This window comes from Falco punctatus, assembly GCF_963210335.1.
Source record: "Falco punctatus genome assembly, chromosome: 4".
Classification (NCBI taxonomy): Eukaryota; Metazoa; Chordata; class Aves; order Falconiformes; family Falconidae; genus Falco; species Falco punctatus.
The window spans coordinates 11,861,117-11,877,852 of record NC_137583.1 but is presented as its reverse complement, the minus strand read 5'-3'; the positions used below and the strand labels follow the sequence as shown (position 1 = coordinate 11,877,852).

The window sequence follows — 16,736 nt, the reverse complement described above, 5'->3', positions numbered from 1 at the left end:
GAGAAAGTCATCAGCTCATTTCCTCTCCCTCAGTACAGTCCCTTTTAAGAAGCTACTTCCCGTCATGTTTTACTCGGGACTCATAAATAATACAGATAATTGCAGATGGTCGTCACAAACAAGTAGAGAAAGTATACATATATAGTACAAAGGAAACAATAACAATTCTGATGTGCTCCAAAAGCAGAAGGAATTCCTGGCAAATAGCAGCAGTTGCATCCAGGTCATTTTTTTATTTGATGTAAGGTAATCAGAGCCAAAAATAATTCAGGAACAGACTTCAGACAAAGCTAAACAAGGATGCTGGCAGCTCACTTCCCTCTACAGCACATATTTCCTACCTCCTCCCCACATGCAATACACATACCTATTTCTTCCCTGAAAATTTGCATTAGGAAGCAGGAATATTGGTCATGGAAAGATAGGTTTAAAACCGCTGAAACTCCAAAATACATAAGCAGCATGCAATTAGGAGGATATTATGCTGACTGTAGTAAGTCCACCCAGCTGCCCAAGAGTTAACATTATGCGTTTCTCATCAAAACCTCTTCCAAGAGGTTAAGCACACAATAGACTATCTAAAGCACAGCTAGAAAGGCTGCTTGAAATTCCACACATGTGCCTCAGCAATGTATTTCTATTAATGTCCAGTGTGTGTCAGCGTGAAGATAAGGTACCAACATCATGTCCAACCAGCCAGCTAGAGAATGGGACGGCGTGTAAAACATTGTCTGATCCTTAGAATCCCAGAGAACAGTGGCGTTTGCAATCTCACCCGCTGTACACATGCCTGATAACGCCACCAACAAGGAGAAGCAGCAGGAGCAAACAGTCCTGCAGTTTGGGGAAAGTTAAAAGACAGAGAGAGGGAAGCAAACAAGAATGAAAATAAACTTCATCAGCAAATAGAAGCAAGTTTGAGGATGCCCATCTGTAGCAGAGGGTATAAACAAACTGGAAAAAGCCTCAGCAAAATTTACTCTTCATATCAACTTGCTTTAACTCTTCTTTGAGGTTAGAAATAAAGAAATAATATTGGTGCTTATTTTGATTTCTTCCATCACACCATGTAGACTCAGTTTCATCTTCCAGTATGACCCAACAAATCTATTTGTATCGAGAGACTTGTGAAAACATCGTTATTTGAGAAAATGTGATCTTGAACAGGACACATCTGCTCTGTTGGGCCTGGTACTTGGAGCTTGAGAAGCCCGTATGTTACTATGAACAGCTGCTGTATGGGAACCCACTGGAATACCCCACACTGGTCTGTGCTGTGCACTGACAGCTGTTACCACACCAGTAACATTCCAGCCCATCAGGAAACTTCATATTAGCTGAACAGCTTGCTAATATAATCTGTAACTTAGCTATCTTTGAGAAAGGTAAAAACTGCATGAAGGGTAGATGTAGTGATCCTGACTGGGTGGCGACTGTGCATCGAGGAGGTGGTGATCCCCAGACCAGTTAACCTGAGCAGGCGCAGGCCCGTGCCATGCTGTACATACAGACACAGCATGACCATCAGGCCTGTCCGGTGCTGCACAGGCACCTCGGCAAGGTACCTCCACAGAGGAGTCTGCAGCAGCTGACCCTCACTACCGGCCTCTGCGGGACCGTGCTATTATCTAAAAAAAGTAGCAAAATGTTCTTATGGGAACATCCTTCACAGAGTTGTTTTCTTGTAATAATATAATTGCTCAAGTGACAAAAAAAGGCAGAACCTCTCCATTTGCACAGCATGCCATAGGAAAATCCATCCAGGGTCTATCCAGTGCTGCATGAAAGCAGGGGTCCCACCACCTGAAGGGATGTAAGATTTACTTGCTATCTATAATCTTCTTTTTATTCTGTCTTATTAAAACAGCTATTTCATTAACCCATTTGTCAGTCTTTCTTATTAAGACCCAGAATGAACCCTGCACCGTTTCTCATACCACCGCCCAGTGTGGAACACTCTGCCCACATCACATACCATCTGTACCACCCCTCTTGTCAACAAGGATTGCATCAAGACATGTTAAGGTTCCAAGAAAAGGTGTTGGTGGAAGCACCAACGCTAGTTTTCATGGCATTTCAGAAATACGACAGAAACAACATCCAGTGGCAGGTCACCTACCTCACATCCCCATCATCTGAGAGTGCAAGAGCAAAGGTTTTCATTTACTGCAAATTTATTTCCTAGCTATTATATTAGCCCTTTAAATTCATAATCTTGCTCTCTTTTTAAGTAACACTTTGCGACAGAAACATCAGGAGAATTTTCAGTAATCAAAGATCATTGATCCAAGATTCAAACACCATCATATTTTAGATAGAATACAATGAATATTGGAAAGCTATCACCAAATACTAAGTTAGATAGATGTAATATTCCAAACACTCCAAACACAGACAAGCAAAATCCTAATCCAAAAATAAGGTTTAACCAAGCTAGTGGGAACTATACTCTTAAAACAGTCTCAGGCTTTACATCTATGACAATCTCATACCACAAACCATACCACATTTCACTAATACTGGCTCATAGGATTGACTAATACTGGCTAATGGGAAAGGAAAGGCTACTGAAACATCCTGATGCATTATCAAATCTCTGTTGCTTATGCCCCCAAAATTAGCTGCAAAATTAGAGCAGCATTTTGCTACTCTACAGTAGTCTGGCAGTAAAAAAAAAAACAAAACAAAACAAAAAAAAACCCACAACAAACAAAAACCAGCGTACTAGCTTTGCTGGACCACTCATGGAAAAATATCAGCATATTATTCTCTTATTTCTTTATGAGCTTAATATTTTGTAGTTATAGATAGGGGGAAAGGAAGGCTAATCTTATCTATTGCTTTTTAAATGACTGAATAGCTTTACAATAATCGTAAGTCAGAACAAATGAATCTGGAAGAAGTTTCTGTGGAGCATATGAACTTGGCAGACAACAAAAAAAACAAAACGTGTGAAATATGGGCACAGAAGAATTGAAGGCAAGACAGGGGAAGCAGGCAGCACCACAGACAGCTTCAATTTGTTGCAGCTGTAGGATTTAAAAATAGACCAACCCTGTGATAAGGTCCCTTAGCCCAAGAGACTACAAAAATGAGAAGCTCAAACGCCCATCGGCTGCTGAAATCTGCAAAACCTCTCGAAACACAAATTAACCTTCAGTCAGGAGATAAAAGACTAGCTGCAGAAATTGGAGGTTGTTAAAAAAAATGCTATGAATGTCTGACAAATCATAGTAGCAGTAGCAGGGAAAATAATGAATACATATGCAGCATCTTACCTTTAGCCAGAAAACACCTTTACCTTCCCTCAAAAGAAGATTGAGAAAGAGGAGTTGGCTTGGCTTTGTTTTCACATTCAGGGTTCATTGCAGTACACATTTTAGTTAAATTTAGACCTCACTGATGCTCCAGAGACAGAAGTTAATAGCTTGCTGGAGGCTAGAAGACATGTAGATTCTCACCATGCCGAGCTTAAATTTAATGCAAACCTTTCCTAAGTCCACCATTTAATACTGCAAGATTACTTTCTGCAGAGAACCCTTTATGAAACTGTTAAACATTTAAAAGTAGTAATTCCTGCATTGCACAAAGGCACCCACTTCTATATTAGAAGGTAGCAGCCAAAGAGGAACACAAATGGGGTGAGGGGAAGGATGGATGTTCTGGCCAAAGACTACAGAATAACAGACCACTAACTTTAAAAGATCTACACTAATAAACTTTCTTCAAAGGGAAGTCACAAGTATCTCCTAGCCCAGACAGCAAGAATGAGCGGGATAGGAGAAACAAGGTCTGAAGTTACTCAGCCTAGCTATTTAATCTATCAATAGCTTGCAACACTTTGTAACAAATCATTAAGGCTTAAACCAAAAAAACCCATCTTTCCATTGTCTCAACCCATTTAAAAGGCAGTTCTATTCAACTAGTGAAAGCAATTGAGAACAGCTGCATTGCAACTTCTAGTCAAAGACAACACCACTCCTGCTAACCTAGTCAGAGCTCCCTAGCTGGTTTTGCTTGCAGTAAGAGTAGGTACACAAGCATCGACACACAGTATGTGAATGCTCTGCAAATAGTCAAACTGGAAGGAACAACAATCATCAAGAGCTACTGCCCCCACAACTGGTGGTACCCACACTGTATGTGGGAATTAATGTACTAGTAACTAAATGCACCAGTCATTTTCTAAAGAAAACAAAAATTAATCTGAAAAAAAGGTGCCATTCCTTTAATAAACACATGTATGTATATGTTGCTAATCGCTGTAATATCAATGAAAATCAAACTTCGAGAAAAGTAACTAAATGGGCTTTTTCCTCATCTTGCATTATTTAAAACAAGCCTCCATACTTTCTGATTTAATCAATGTTTTTGCTTCACCCACAAAAAACTTCAATCAAGAATTATTTGCAGAAATTAGAGCTATTAAACACTAAATCCCAAGATTTGTGTTAGTAATGCCTCCTCCCAGAACGAACTCATTTCCTACACATAGGCTTCCAACTTACAAAGAGAAGGGTTTTAGCTCAGTGTGCTACATTTTAGGTACAGAGCAAACAGCACCAACAAAACTGGCCCTGATGTGAACAGTATCCAGACAATAACCCAAAGCTCATAGACAGAATAATTTTAATTACATCAACTCAAACAAACAGAGAGGAAAAAATGACAAGTTTTGATGACAGAGGCCTGACCTCAAAAGCAGCAGTCTCACTTCACTGATGGCCCCATGCCAACACCATGCTACTACTGGACCTCAGCCGAGCACTCCAGCTTGTCACAACGATAGGAGATTAAGCACAACAAAACCCCAGTCTAATCTAGAGACGCTTACCTATGGCTAATCAGCCGGGATGAAGCTGATCCCCAGCTTATCACAAAGGAAATGGAAGCCTTAACAAAACTAAAAGATGTTCAGCACCATTTCTAAAACCATCTTCAGTACCAGCTCAGCTGCATCTACAGTTGATACTACTGCTCAACAACAGTGGGCAATTCACAGCAACAAAATGTAAGCAAGATTGGCTTGAAGCTTCATCAATGACCAGAAATCTATAGAAAACTTTCCATGAATGGGCCAATTGGATCATTTCTCTACCCTTACAAGGCCAAAAAGAAAACACTAACAATACATTCAATTTTATTAAACATTTGATATCACTACTCCACCTGGTCACTCCCCAACTACCACGAAAATTCTCCTCCATTGTAACAACCTATGGATGGGCTGTTTATGCTGCTTTCAGCAATTTTAAGCAATTCTACCTCCACATTCCTTGAAATGGAGAAGAAAACATATCAGTTAAAATGTCAGCAGATCAATATACACTAAAGAAAGGGTGGAAGTGTCTAAAGTATGCCACAGGCAAAGCCCAAAAGTTCAGAATCCCACATTCACGAATGACACCAGTATCAAAACCCACTGCTCTGATGAAAAGACATTCCCAGCCATGCGTTCTTCCTTCTGCCCTTCTCTCCTGAATCAACAAGAGGAAATGAAAGGGTCTGAAGAGCAAAGAGATTATTTCTGAGCAAGAAATCATCAGAAAGAATCTGACAGCCTACAACCAGTTATAATCAGCTACTGGAGCAACCAGAGACAAATCCTAAATCCTTCTATTTCCTCCCACATGTATATTCTGGGCCACGCTAATCACAACAGTGCAATGTTGGAGCCACCAGAAAGCACAGGTTGCCATCCAGCAAGCCAGTGAGCAGGGCATGACCAGGAACACTGGGAATAGTAAGCTGTCCATCATCAATAGCTGGAAAAACACTCCCAGCAATTTAGGAATTCTGTGTCCAGTCTCTTTCCATGCAGCAACCAACGCCCATCAATCTTGTCTGAAAAAGCTAATCATGGTGCAAAGTTTGTCCTGCCATTACCCCATTTCTGAATTCATTCTTTCAAAGTGGGAAGGAAGATGATGACTTTTGGTCAATAACTCTGACAAAGCCATTATCCAAGGGGTATTAAATGGGGAGATAAGAACTTCAGAGCTTTGCACAAATCATATTAGACCAATTCTCAAATCCGGGTAATGCTTCTTTTCAAAGTATTAATTTCATTTATTCTATTTGCTCTCCCTCTGTCCTGATAACAGAGGCAGACATGGCCCCTAAATGAGATCCTCCTATTTTATAAGTTATAATCCTCCCTTTCTAGAGTAGTAATGAGATGTCTTCGCTTAATCGCGTTTATTCTCCCCCCCCCCCAGCTTCTGCTTTTCTCCATCTCCATTCCACATTGATTTGTCTCAAAGGTTCCAGCAAAAACCATCAGGCAGGGAGTCACTGGCTCCAAGAGGCTCATGATGCATATGCTGCACATGCTGTGCAGCCTTAAGAGATTACAAAAGCAGAAAGGAGAAAAAAGAGCAGCTTTGCTTGCAAAGTTTCTTTTGTTGGTAAGAAGGAGAAAAAAAGAAAGCCAAAAGAACTGAGAAGTTGAGAAAAGAGGTTTTGATTAATTGGAAGTAAAAAAGGAAAGACTCTTGGTACAGGGGAAAGGTGAGATTATTCACAACACAGTGAAGCAATTAAGTAAGTTGACTATGACAACTTTGGAAGTCCCTCATGCTAGAAATAAAAAAGGATATAAAGATAGCTGTATTAATTCTTGGATATTTTACATGAGACTGAAAGCATGCTACAAGCATTAAACACCCCAGGCCCTGCTGTGAATACTGTACATATAATCCTTGTTGTATTCTAAGTACCCACAGCATTAAATTATTCAGAGTCCAGCCAGACCACAATCCTGCAGTGCTGTACAAACAAAACATTTTATCTTTGAAACAAACATGTAAGAGTCCTTCTGCAGCAGCTTAGCAGACTATTTCCATTCAAGCCAGTCCCCCATGGTTAATCAAAAAACATATTCAAAGAGAGAAGTGAATGCTGCACTGTTTCTACTTACAGAGCTGTTTTACTTCTTAAACTAAAACTTTAAGTTTTACTCAAAACATAAGGTATCTAAAAGCTAAGTACCTTGTTCAAAGCATTAAAAAAAGAATCAAAAGAAAAATGTAGAACAGGACCCAGATACTTAACTCTAAATGCTTCTTGTATCAGTGCACCCCTTCAAGAAGGAAACAAAAAAAAAACCCACCGAAAACAAAAAAACCACACACACCACCACAACAACAAAACACAGAACCCACAAAAAAACAACAGTAAGCTTTAATCTGCACCCTTCCCCATAAATGATGAAGTAACTGGCCCCAGAAGCTGCCAGCAAGCTCCTTATCAAAGGTTAGCTCTAGTCTACACTCTCTTCAGGAATGTGCACTATATAATAAGACTGAAGAAGTGCTCCATAGCAATACTGCCAATAATAAAGTCAGTGAATAAAAATCATAAAGAACAGATTAAATTACAAGTGACGTTCAGCACAATCAAAATGAAATCATTTCAAAATACAGCTATCATACTTGGATTTATGGTCTACAAGTGGTAAGGTTAAAGGAGATTATTGCAGCACTACTGGTGACAACTGTACAAGAAAAGGCTACTAATCATCAAACTATTTATATGTTAAGGGCACAGGGCAGCTCAAGGTCTTACTGAAAATATTAAATAAATAAATAAATACACAGACCAAACCTTTCTAATTATATGTGGCATGATTTTCAATTTTCACTAAATTAAGTGCTGCTAAAAGCAAATTATCCATTTGTTATTTTTTTCCATGGGAGTTGCCCCATTTTTCTCTGCCTTCCCTAGCAGGTCACAACAACAAAAAACTTGGAAGTTGTTCCCTTATAAATTTAAGCAGATCATTACAAGCGGCATCTGCACCTGGACTACCACTAGGTACCTTAAGCTCTACTACTACCTTCTACCTGAAAGAGAAGACTGACACAAAGGAGATGAAAAAGCAGCTCACACCCATTATTTGCCTCGTGTTAAGGCTAAAAAGCAGAAGAGTGAGCAAGAAACTTCAAGCCCTATTCCAAATAAAGGAAGAAACCAATACTGCTAGACAATAGACAGATACAAATTGAGCAGGATTGAGTCAATACAATAATACAACCATGCCCAAAAGGGAACTGTAGCTAAGATAAAGCAGGTCTGATAGGGATTCCAATAATTTAAAAGACTGGCAAAAACAGTTCCTGCTTAGGAAGACATCTAGAAGTCAATAAACAATAGCTTTGACCTCATCTTTGCAAGGACAGACTAGACTATTCCATTTTTAAGGATCTTAAATTTATGACTGATCAAGAGATAATTAAAGAGCAATTAAATTTAACAGTTTCTCATTCTTGTACTATGTTCTGGGCTAACACTATGTGGTCACTATCTTATCTTTATGGGTTACACAAGGAGAGCCTGATCACATTTTTGCAGAGCATCAAGTATGCAATATCTGGGTATGTGACGCTGCAGGATTAAAAGCTGATTCAGATAACAGAACAGCTTTTGAATGTTAGCAGTCAGGTCACAACTCATTTTAGAGGCTCCCTCTTTACACTTCACAAATATTGCCTGAATCTGCTAGTCACATTTCTCCCGGATTCCTCTACAGCTCACTGCAGAAGGGCAAGGCCCTACTTCTGAGCTGAGCCACATCCACTAGCTTCTTCCCCCATCTCTTTACAGAAGTCAGTTAATTACATTCATAAAGGGAATATTCTCTTTCTACTGGAAAGAGAGTTGGTACTGCATCTGATGACCCAGATGTCCTATGCAAAGGAACAGCAGTCGCCTGCCTCACACATCACTATTCTAAAGCTCAGCAATCACGCAACTTCTTGTGGTTAGGGTACAACCCACCAAGAGGAAACTTCCTATGACACAGCAGACATTCACAAGCTATATCCAGGAAAGCAATCTCAGAGACCTACCAATCCAACCACGTACAAACATTATCATGGAGTCAAAAAGCACAAATGGGTACAAAAACACAGACAGATGAATTCATGGAGGACAATTTCATTAAGGACTGTTAATCACCAAGGTGAAAATAGAACCTCTTGCTGAAGGGGCCCCTAAGCCCCAGAACAGCAGAAGTTGCAAGGGTATAAGGTGGGAAATACTGCTATACATCTGCTCTGTTCCCATGCTCTCCTTAAACAGTTGCTATGGATCACTGTCAGAGATGCACTATAGCGAGAAGGACCTTCTGTCTGAACCACTACGGCCATTCTTGTATAAATTTTATTTATTCAGTCCCCTCCAACACCTTCATGTCATAACCACAAAATGCTTCACAGACAAGTCACATGCCTAGGTAAGCCATGCCAGTTAGCATTCAATGTATAGAAAAAACATGCTTATAGAAGGATTCTTCATTTAAATCAAGTGCATGCAACAGATCAGTGGCATGGAAGGAACACAGTAAGGACTATCATTACTCAAGCCTGTCCTCTCACTAAACCATCCTTTCAGTGTGTACCAGGCAAGGAGAATTACTCTGAGTCTAGTTCTCTCAAAGCTTCAACATCACAGTCTAAATGAACAGGCAGTTTGATCTCACTGTGGCAAGCATAGGTCCTACCTCACTGTCACACCCCGACGCCTCATACCACTGCAGGTCAGGAATAAGTGGCAGTTCCAGTAAGACTCTGCATTGTTTACAGGCATTTACCATTGCCATAGTAATGTTAGTATTCAAAAGAAAACAATACAAAATAGTATCATGTGAATATTATGCACCAATGACAACTCCAATCTACCACAGTGACACAAGCCTTTTGCTCTACTCTGCCTCACCTCACTCTACTTCTGCCTCCCCCTCACTGCTCTTCTCAGCACCAGTATGACAGTAACTCAACGGGTTATCCCAGCAACACCAAGGTGCCTGACTAATAGTAAAGGCTGTGGTTACTGGGCAATAACAGATCATCTTGGGAGTCATTGGTGTGTGCAAAAGGGGTTTATGCTTCCTGGTCCCTAAAAAACAATCTTAAGCCTTCTTCAAAATGTTACAATACTTAACACTTGATATTTTTAGCACTCTCTCTAGCTCAAGCAACAACCCCATATACACACACCGCACTGACCTGCACAGGTAAAGCTCTCCCCAGCACAGTCATTGCTTAAGCCTTTCCCTGCAAGTTTGGCCTTAGCATCACTGCATGACATGCTGCAAACGTAGTTCGCCAGCTACACTGTGAGCCAAACATCAAATGATGAATTAGGTGGTGACAGGTGTTTCAGCCTAAACCAAAGCTTCTAAGCTGATCACACAAGTGACATTTAACAAATGTCCTCAAGCAGAGATATTTTAGCCTGTCTTGCATGGAAATGTACTGGAGTTTGTGGTTACTCACCAGCTGAGCCACTCTCTGCCTCTCTTCATTAGTGGTGCTCCTTTCCCGCTGAAGGGCAGTATTCAAGGCCTCACTGGCTGCTTCCCTTTCTCTTTTGGCGAGCCGGAGCAACTCCTCTTGGACCAGTGCCTGCTCTTGCTCATACCTGTATGAGCACCAAAGGCAAACAGAGAAGATGATCAGCAGCCTTCTGGCAACAGAGTCATGGCTTAGCATAGACTATCCCTACCTAGAGCCGAAACACAAATCCATAATCTATTTGACAAAACCTGCTCACAGCCCCTCCATTATCAGCAGGAATTCGAAAGTCCAACAAACTTTAAACATGACCTGTAACTTTGGTGAGGTACAGCTCTGGCAGTAACAGTAGGCTTAGCACCATAAGTTTATACTTCAGTTATATGCAGCTCTAGTAAGTACTTACTATAATCTGAAACAATGAGAATAGAAAGTAGTTAGCTAGATAAATAGATACTGCTTTGGAAAAGATCATGGGACGTACAGCAACAAAAGGAGTTAGCCTATCTGACAGCACTGCTCTTCTGCTCTACAAAGGAAAGGAAATCACATAAAATGCATGCAGCAACAGCACAGAGAAGCAGCCTTGCCCCATCCATAATCTGGTCAATTGAATCTCAGACTGCCATGAAGGAAATGTTGTACAATTCAAGCCTTGGAAATTCCACATGCAAGCAAACAGAAATTAGCATGAAATTAATCACAAAATAAACTTGGTTAGACAGGACCTTTGAAGGTTATATATTCCAGCCTTCTACTCAAAACAGTACTAACTTCAGATTAGATCAGGTCGCTCAGGGCCTTCTCCAGTCACCTACTGATGATCTCTAAGACTGGAGATTCTATGTCTTTTTGGTGCAACCTGTTCCAGTGCTTCAGTGCACTCACTGTTCGGGGTTTCTCCTCACCCACCCACACAGACACCCCAATACCCAGGCAGAATTTCCTTGCTGTATCTGTGTCCCTTGCCTCTTGTCCTTTCAGTGTGCACCTCTGAGAACAGTCTGTCACTGTCTCTTTTTCACTATTTGAGGAACTTGAAAAAATAACATCGCCCTTCTTCACCAGGCTAAGCCAACGCAGACCCCTCAGCCTCTCTTCTCCCATGCCTTAGCTTGCCGAGGTCCCTCTAAGTTGCAGCGTTACTCTCCAGCACAGTGACGACTCCTTCCATTTGTTGTCATCCACAAACTTTCTCAGGCTGCAATTCAGACCATCCAGGCCTGGTTCTGGTTCTGTAGTTGAGCCACACACATACAAGCTGCTCCTCCCTTTCTTGTTTTCCCTGCTGACCTTTCCCTGCATTTCTGCCCCTACCTCTCCTTTCCCAGATCAGGTATTTGGGATGCAGTTGAGCAGCTCAGCACTGAAAACTGCCAGCAACTTCAATTCCACAGTCCCCTAGAAAGCAAACCACCTATCCAGAGACTTTCCTTGGTTGCACCTCTGACCTTCCTAAGGACAGTGTGACTGACGCAACAGATTTTAACAGGTTTGAACACCATGCACAGACAGACTGATTTTCATTGTTACCTAGACTATAAGCACAGTAAAGACACCATCAGAGCAGCAAAAGAAAGAACAGGAAAAAAACAATCTTTACAGCATCTTTAAATATGCACAGACAGATCAGGCCAGCAGTTTAACACAAAAAACTACTGAGTTACATGGAAATGAGGCTCTCACTGCCCTGCAACGCCTAGAACTGGGAGGAGACTGCTGTGGTTCTTACAGAGAAGAGGACAGGTTTTTTCTGCAGTGTTTTTTCCTCACCCTTACCCCCATCTTTACAGGTATTTCTATCTTAATAAATTAAAGTACCCTTGGATGAAAAATTCATAGCACTCTAGTACTAGCTGACAGTCATTATGTCCAAGTCTAGCAAAAGGAGGAGGAATGGAATCAGATACATAAGATGGATATGATTATTTTAGGTTATTTTTATGATTACTTTAGATCTGTAAGGGAAGTATCAAACACTTAGACTCCTTCATTTCTCCCAGAAAAGGCAACTGTACTCAATTATACTCCACTGATCTTGCAATGCACATCAGACACAAGTTTTCTGTAGTCCTGTCCACAGTTCTCCTGACTGTTTCTTTTGGCTAAGCTAAAAAAGTGTCTTCCACAACCCTTAACTGAAAAAGGGGATTCTCGAGCATTAAAACATAAAGTCATTGTGCTTGAAGTAAAACATATATACATACACAGCCCAAAAGGAGTTAAACTATTGTCTTTTTCAAGAACTTCACCTCACCTCCTATACAGTTCCTGCTCTGCAGCAGAAGACTTCTGACCAGAGTCACTCGCCATTGGTGGCTGGATTCCTAGAAAGAATAGAAACTTGTGACAACTATAGCAAAAAATATAGTCCTTCATCACATCATGATCTGAGAATTCATATGTATTATCCCATCAAGAGAAAAAAAATACACCTTGAAAAGTGTGATGGATGGAATTTGAATTCATGAAAGAGACGCCAACAGCATTGTCTTCAACAAGGCACGCTACAGAATCTTCTAGGTAAGGATTTAACTCCTCAAACCCTGGTTTATACTGAAACATAATCATGGTTTTAGATCTACTTTCCATTTCCTTCCTCTAGATCCATTAAGTCTTCCTCTTGACCTCCTGCTTTTCTTGTAATTATAAGGGGTCCCAGAAGTGGCGATGAACTTACTTGATGGAGTTCAGGCCATCCATTAGGCTGAATCCACTCTCAGGAAAGATGTGGGCTAAGAGCAAACAAACCTCTAAAAGCAAAGGCCTGTTTCCCTAACTTCATGTTAGGCTGGATGCCTTAAACAAATCCACACTGATAACATATATCAACAAAGTGTATTTGAGAACGAAGAGAAATCAAATAGTTTTCTGACCTGTAAAGGAAGACAAGTGAAACCAAGTTCTCATCATCCACTTGGCAAGCTGTGCTTAGACAGTCTATCCTTCCCTACGAGCTTCTTCCCAAAGAACCAAAAGCAGTATTTCCCCCACCATCCACAATATACTCCTTGTGCAAGCAAAGGAGACAGGGCAGCTGGCCAGGAATGAAATATAAAATAAAAAAATTCTGCCTTGCTTATTGCATGTTCATCTGAAACCCTAGAAACATTCACAAAATTATACATATTCATTGAATTATCTGAGAATGGTGGTAATCCAAAGATGGAGAAGGAAAGGACCTGGAAAAACAAGCCATCTTCCTTAAGGTCACACACTGACAGAACTAGAATAGCATTTCAACCACTCCAACTGCCAGATGACACAGCTCTCTTTCAGAAACATAAAGAGGACATCACAGGACCATAACACCCAAGGCATTCAATGATGCCAATATCTACATACATAAAAACGTTACAGGCTAATCAAAGAGTGCCTCTTGCAACAAGATGGTCTTAAACAACACAGGCATATGATACAACATCCAGTGGCAGCGCTTCAGAGAAGTGTGTCAAAACAATCAGCAGACCTGATAGGGACCGACCAGTACCTGTAGGAGATTTGGGTTTCCCTTCTGCAGCTGATGAAGATGGACCTGTGCCATTGGATGAATGAGGCGATCTCTGGTTGTCCCTTTTACTTTGAGGGGATTCTTTCATTCGGTTCACTACATCTTCAGACAGCTGAAACATATGTGCACAGGAAACAAATTAACCAAGTCAACTCTTAATGTATATATATTTCACTATATGTTATAGTTGTACTCCCCATTTGGTAGTTTCCACGCTATTGTGGAAGTATTGTCAGATTCCTCATTTCAGTGCCATGGTCCTTCAAATCCAAGTGTTCAACAACTGTATGCTGACCTTACATTTTAAAAATACATACTTTAAGTGATAAAAACCTCCTGTCTACTGACCCTGAAGGCTTCACTGAACAACTACAATTACTCTTCCACAAATACTAACAAAGGTGGAAAGCACTGCTAAACAAGCCGACCCCTGGAGTAGGGACATATTTACCAGAAGTGGAAGGAAAGGAACTAAGCAGGCTTTAGATCTGTCCGTCCATCCTCCTTCTTCCCCCATGCTTGCTAAGCCAGCTCAGCATGGCAGAAGTGCTGCAAACCATATGGCAGGGAACAGCTGCACAGCCCTCCCATTCATGTAATGCTGCAAACATTTTTGCAATCTCAATTTCATTCTCACTTCCTTACTTGGGTCCAAACAGAAAAGAAAGAAAAGTTTAAGTTATCTGGCAATGGAGTCCAAGGAATTTCTCACAGTACTGTTAAGATTGACCCCTTCCTCCTTCCAGGCTTCTGTGCTGACTGTTCTGGCTCCAGAACAATATGAATTGAGGCTGTTTCCCTAACTAGGCTGGTCACAGTAGAAGACATGTTGCCACTATTATCCTATTTAACTGCATCTTTAACATATTCATTATACATTGCTATCATGCTAAATTCCTCTTTAGGGCAACTGTTTTTTAAAAACACAGATGCGTAAAAAGCCAGACTTAATTAAGGGCAGGCTCAGTGGAACTTCTTAGCTGCAAAAAAACCCCACCAAACATCATCCTTGCCACTAAGAATGGGTAATGATTATTCCTGACATTTATTTCAGGAAGTCAAACGGAACACTCTACAAAGGCCACAGCTCATTTAACCTAATCAGCTACCATGAGATACATAGGGCATCTTCATCTCGAGCTCCTGGAGGTCATAAACAGACCAATAAAAATAAACCCACATTTTTCTCTAGTTCCATCAGCATCTAGCTGGATGGAGCATCTAACTAAATTAGAGCACCAGAACAAATTATGTCTATAGTAGGTGAGGGGGAGTCCTGTAAAGAGCAATCAGGCAAGAACTTCATCCAACACTTTAAAGAGGAGATTGGCACAATCTTAGTTAACTTTTGTCAAGTGATTAGTCAAAATGGGATGAAAAGTAAGTAACCACATCCTGCAAGCTCATTTTAGACAAACCTTAGGGGGAAACCTGATAAAAATATGAACCACCAACAATGACAATGATAATAAAAATTAAAAAAAACCCCACAACTTAACCAATGAAAAATAGGGACAGAAATCTTGACGGGCAAAAAAAACATTCCGTAATGGTACCACCACCACTCTCCAGGGCTTGTTTTCAAACACACGTGCAGTCGTCCGATCAAAGTTCAAGAAGTAGCTTCCCACTGCCCCTCCTAGAAACACCACTAAATCCTCACAAATCCTTACAATCTCTTACCTCTCCACGTGTTCAGAAAGCAGTGCTTTGCCGAGACTCTTGGTACCACCAATAAGGGCAGAGGTGTCTCCCCTTGGATGCCCTCAGAGCCAGGCAGTGCTTTTAGCACCAAACTGCTTGCAAAGCACAAGGCAGGGGCAAGATAGCTCACTTAGCAGTGAGAGGGGAAAGCGGGCTGAGAGCAGAGTTCGGAAGGGCTGGTGTGTCATGCTCACCATGCTCAGGCCCTCGGCCCTCTCTCCCACCACTGTCCAGTCATCTTATCACTCCTCCAGCCCTCTACTCCTTCCAGTTTCCCCTCTCCTCCTTGCTGGTTTTCACCGCTCACCCCTTCCAACTCCGTACCACATTCCCCAGACCACCCTGCCCTACCCTGCCACTCCATCACGGTCTCCCTCAGGCCGGCCCCTGCCCTCTGCCCCCCGCCTCCAGCACCCCCGGCCTCCGCAGCCTCGAGCACCCGGCCCCCGAACCCTCAGGCCTCCTCACCCTGATGCCCTGCAGCACCCGCACTTGCTCCCGCTCATCCAGCCCGAAGGAGACCTTCCTGCTGCCGCCGTGGCTGCTCTCGCTGCCCCCCATGCCGGCAGGGCGGCCGCTGGGGACGCCTCTCCCCTCCGCGCCCCCCACTCGCACCGGTCTGCCGCTGCAGAGAGCGCCCCGCCCCTTCCGCCGCCTGCCAACATACCCGCGCCCCATTGGCGGCCGGCTCCGGCACGGCCAATAGCGCGGCGCGGTACTGGCGGCCGGCCGCGGTGCAGGCTGGGGGCCGTAGGCTGCCGGCGGCGGCTGCGCGGGCTGCGGTGCGCAGGGCGCGGGCGGCCTGACCCGGCCTCACAGAAGCTGCGCTCCGAGACGGGCCACCTCGTTATCCTCACCCTGCGACATACCCATGGCGGCACCAAAGCGCGGCCGGGCCCGCCAGGCTTCTTCCTCCCCTCCCGCGCCAAGGGCCGTGCCCACCCTCCGCACCCAAGGCAGGATCGCAGCACCTCGTGAACCCCCCCACCGCGATGCACCCAGCTCACCCGGCTTCTCCGCTGGGTCAAAATTATGGAAGCAAGAAAACAAAACGACGTGTAACCACGCAGAAAATAAGCCAGGAAGGTACAAAGCTTATTTGCTAGCTCCAGGATTGAGGAACCACCCAGGCGTTATCCACCAGGGAGGATGCACGACCTGACAAGCCCCCATGGATGTCCAAGGGCCTCAGCACCAGCACCAGCGAGACAAAGCAGCAGCAGCCC

General features: G+C 42.6%; 1 protein-coding gene across 8 annotated transcripts in view; it reads right to left on the bottom strand.

Annotated features, from left to right (window-relative positions):
- CHCHD6 (coiled-coil-helix-coiled-coil-helix domain containing 6) overlaps positions 1 to 16,173 on the bottom strand; it is a 114,646-nt gene extending 98,473 nt beyond the window's left edge. For 4 of the 8 annotated variants that reach the window (XM_080384913.1, XM_080384912.1, XM_080384914.1 and 1 more), the window contains exons 1-4: positions 15,979 to 16,170; positions 13,786 to 13,918; positions 12,553 to 12,622; positions 10,278 to 10,422 (exon numbers count right to left, since the gene is read on the bottom strand). In XM_080384913.1, coding sequence (XP_080241039.1) covers positions 10,278 to 10,422; positions 12,553 to 12,622; positions 13,786 to 13,918; positions 15,979 to 16,071 — 441 coding nt within the window. In that variant the 5' untranslated portion in view covers positions 16,072 to 16,170. Of the gene's footprint in view, positions 1 to 10,277; positions 10,423 to 12,552; positions 12,623 to 13,785; positions 13,919 to 15,489; positions 15,514 to 15,978 lie in introns of those variants that run through there. The other 4 variants (XM_080384917.1, XM_080384916.1, XM_080384915.1 and 1 more) reach the window with 4 other exon arrangements.
- Between the last annotated feature and the right edge of the window lie 563 nt (positions 16,174 to 16,736).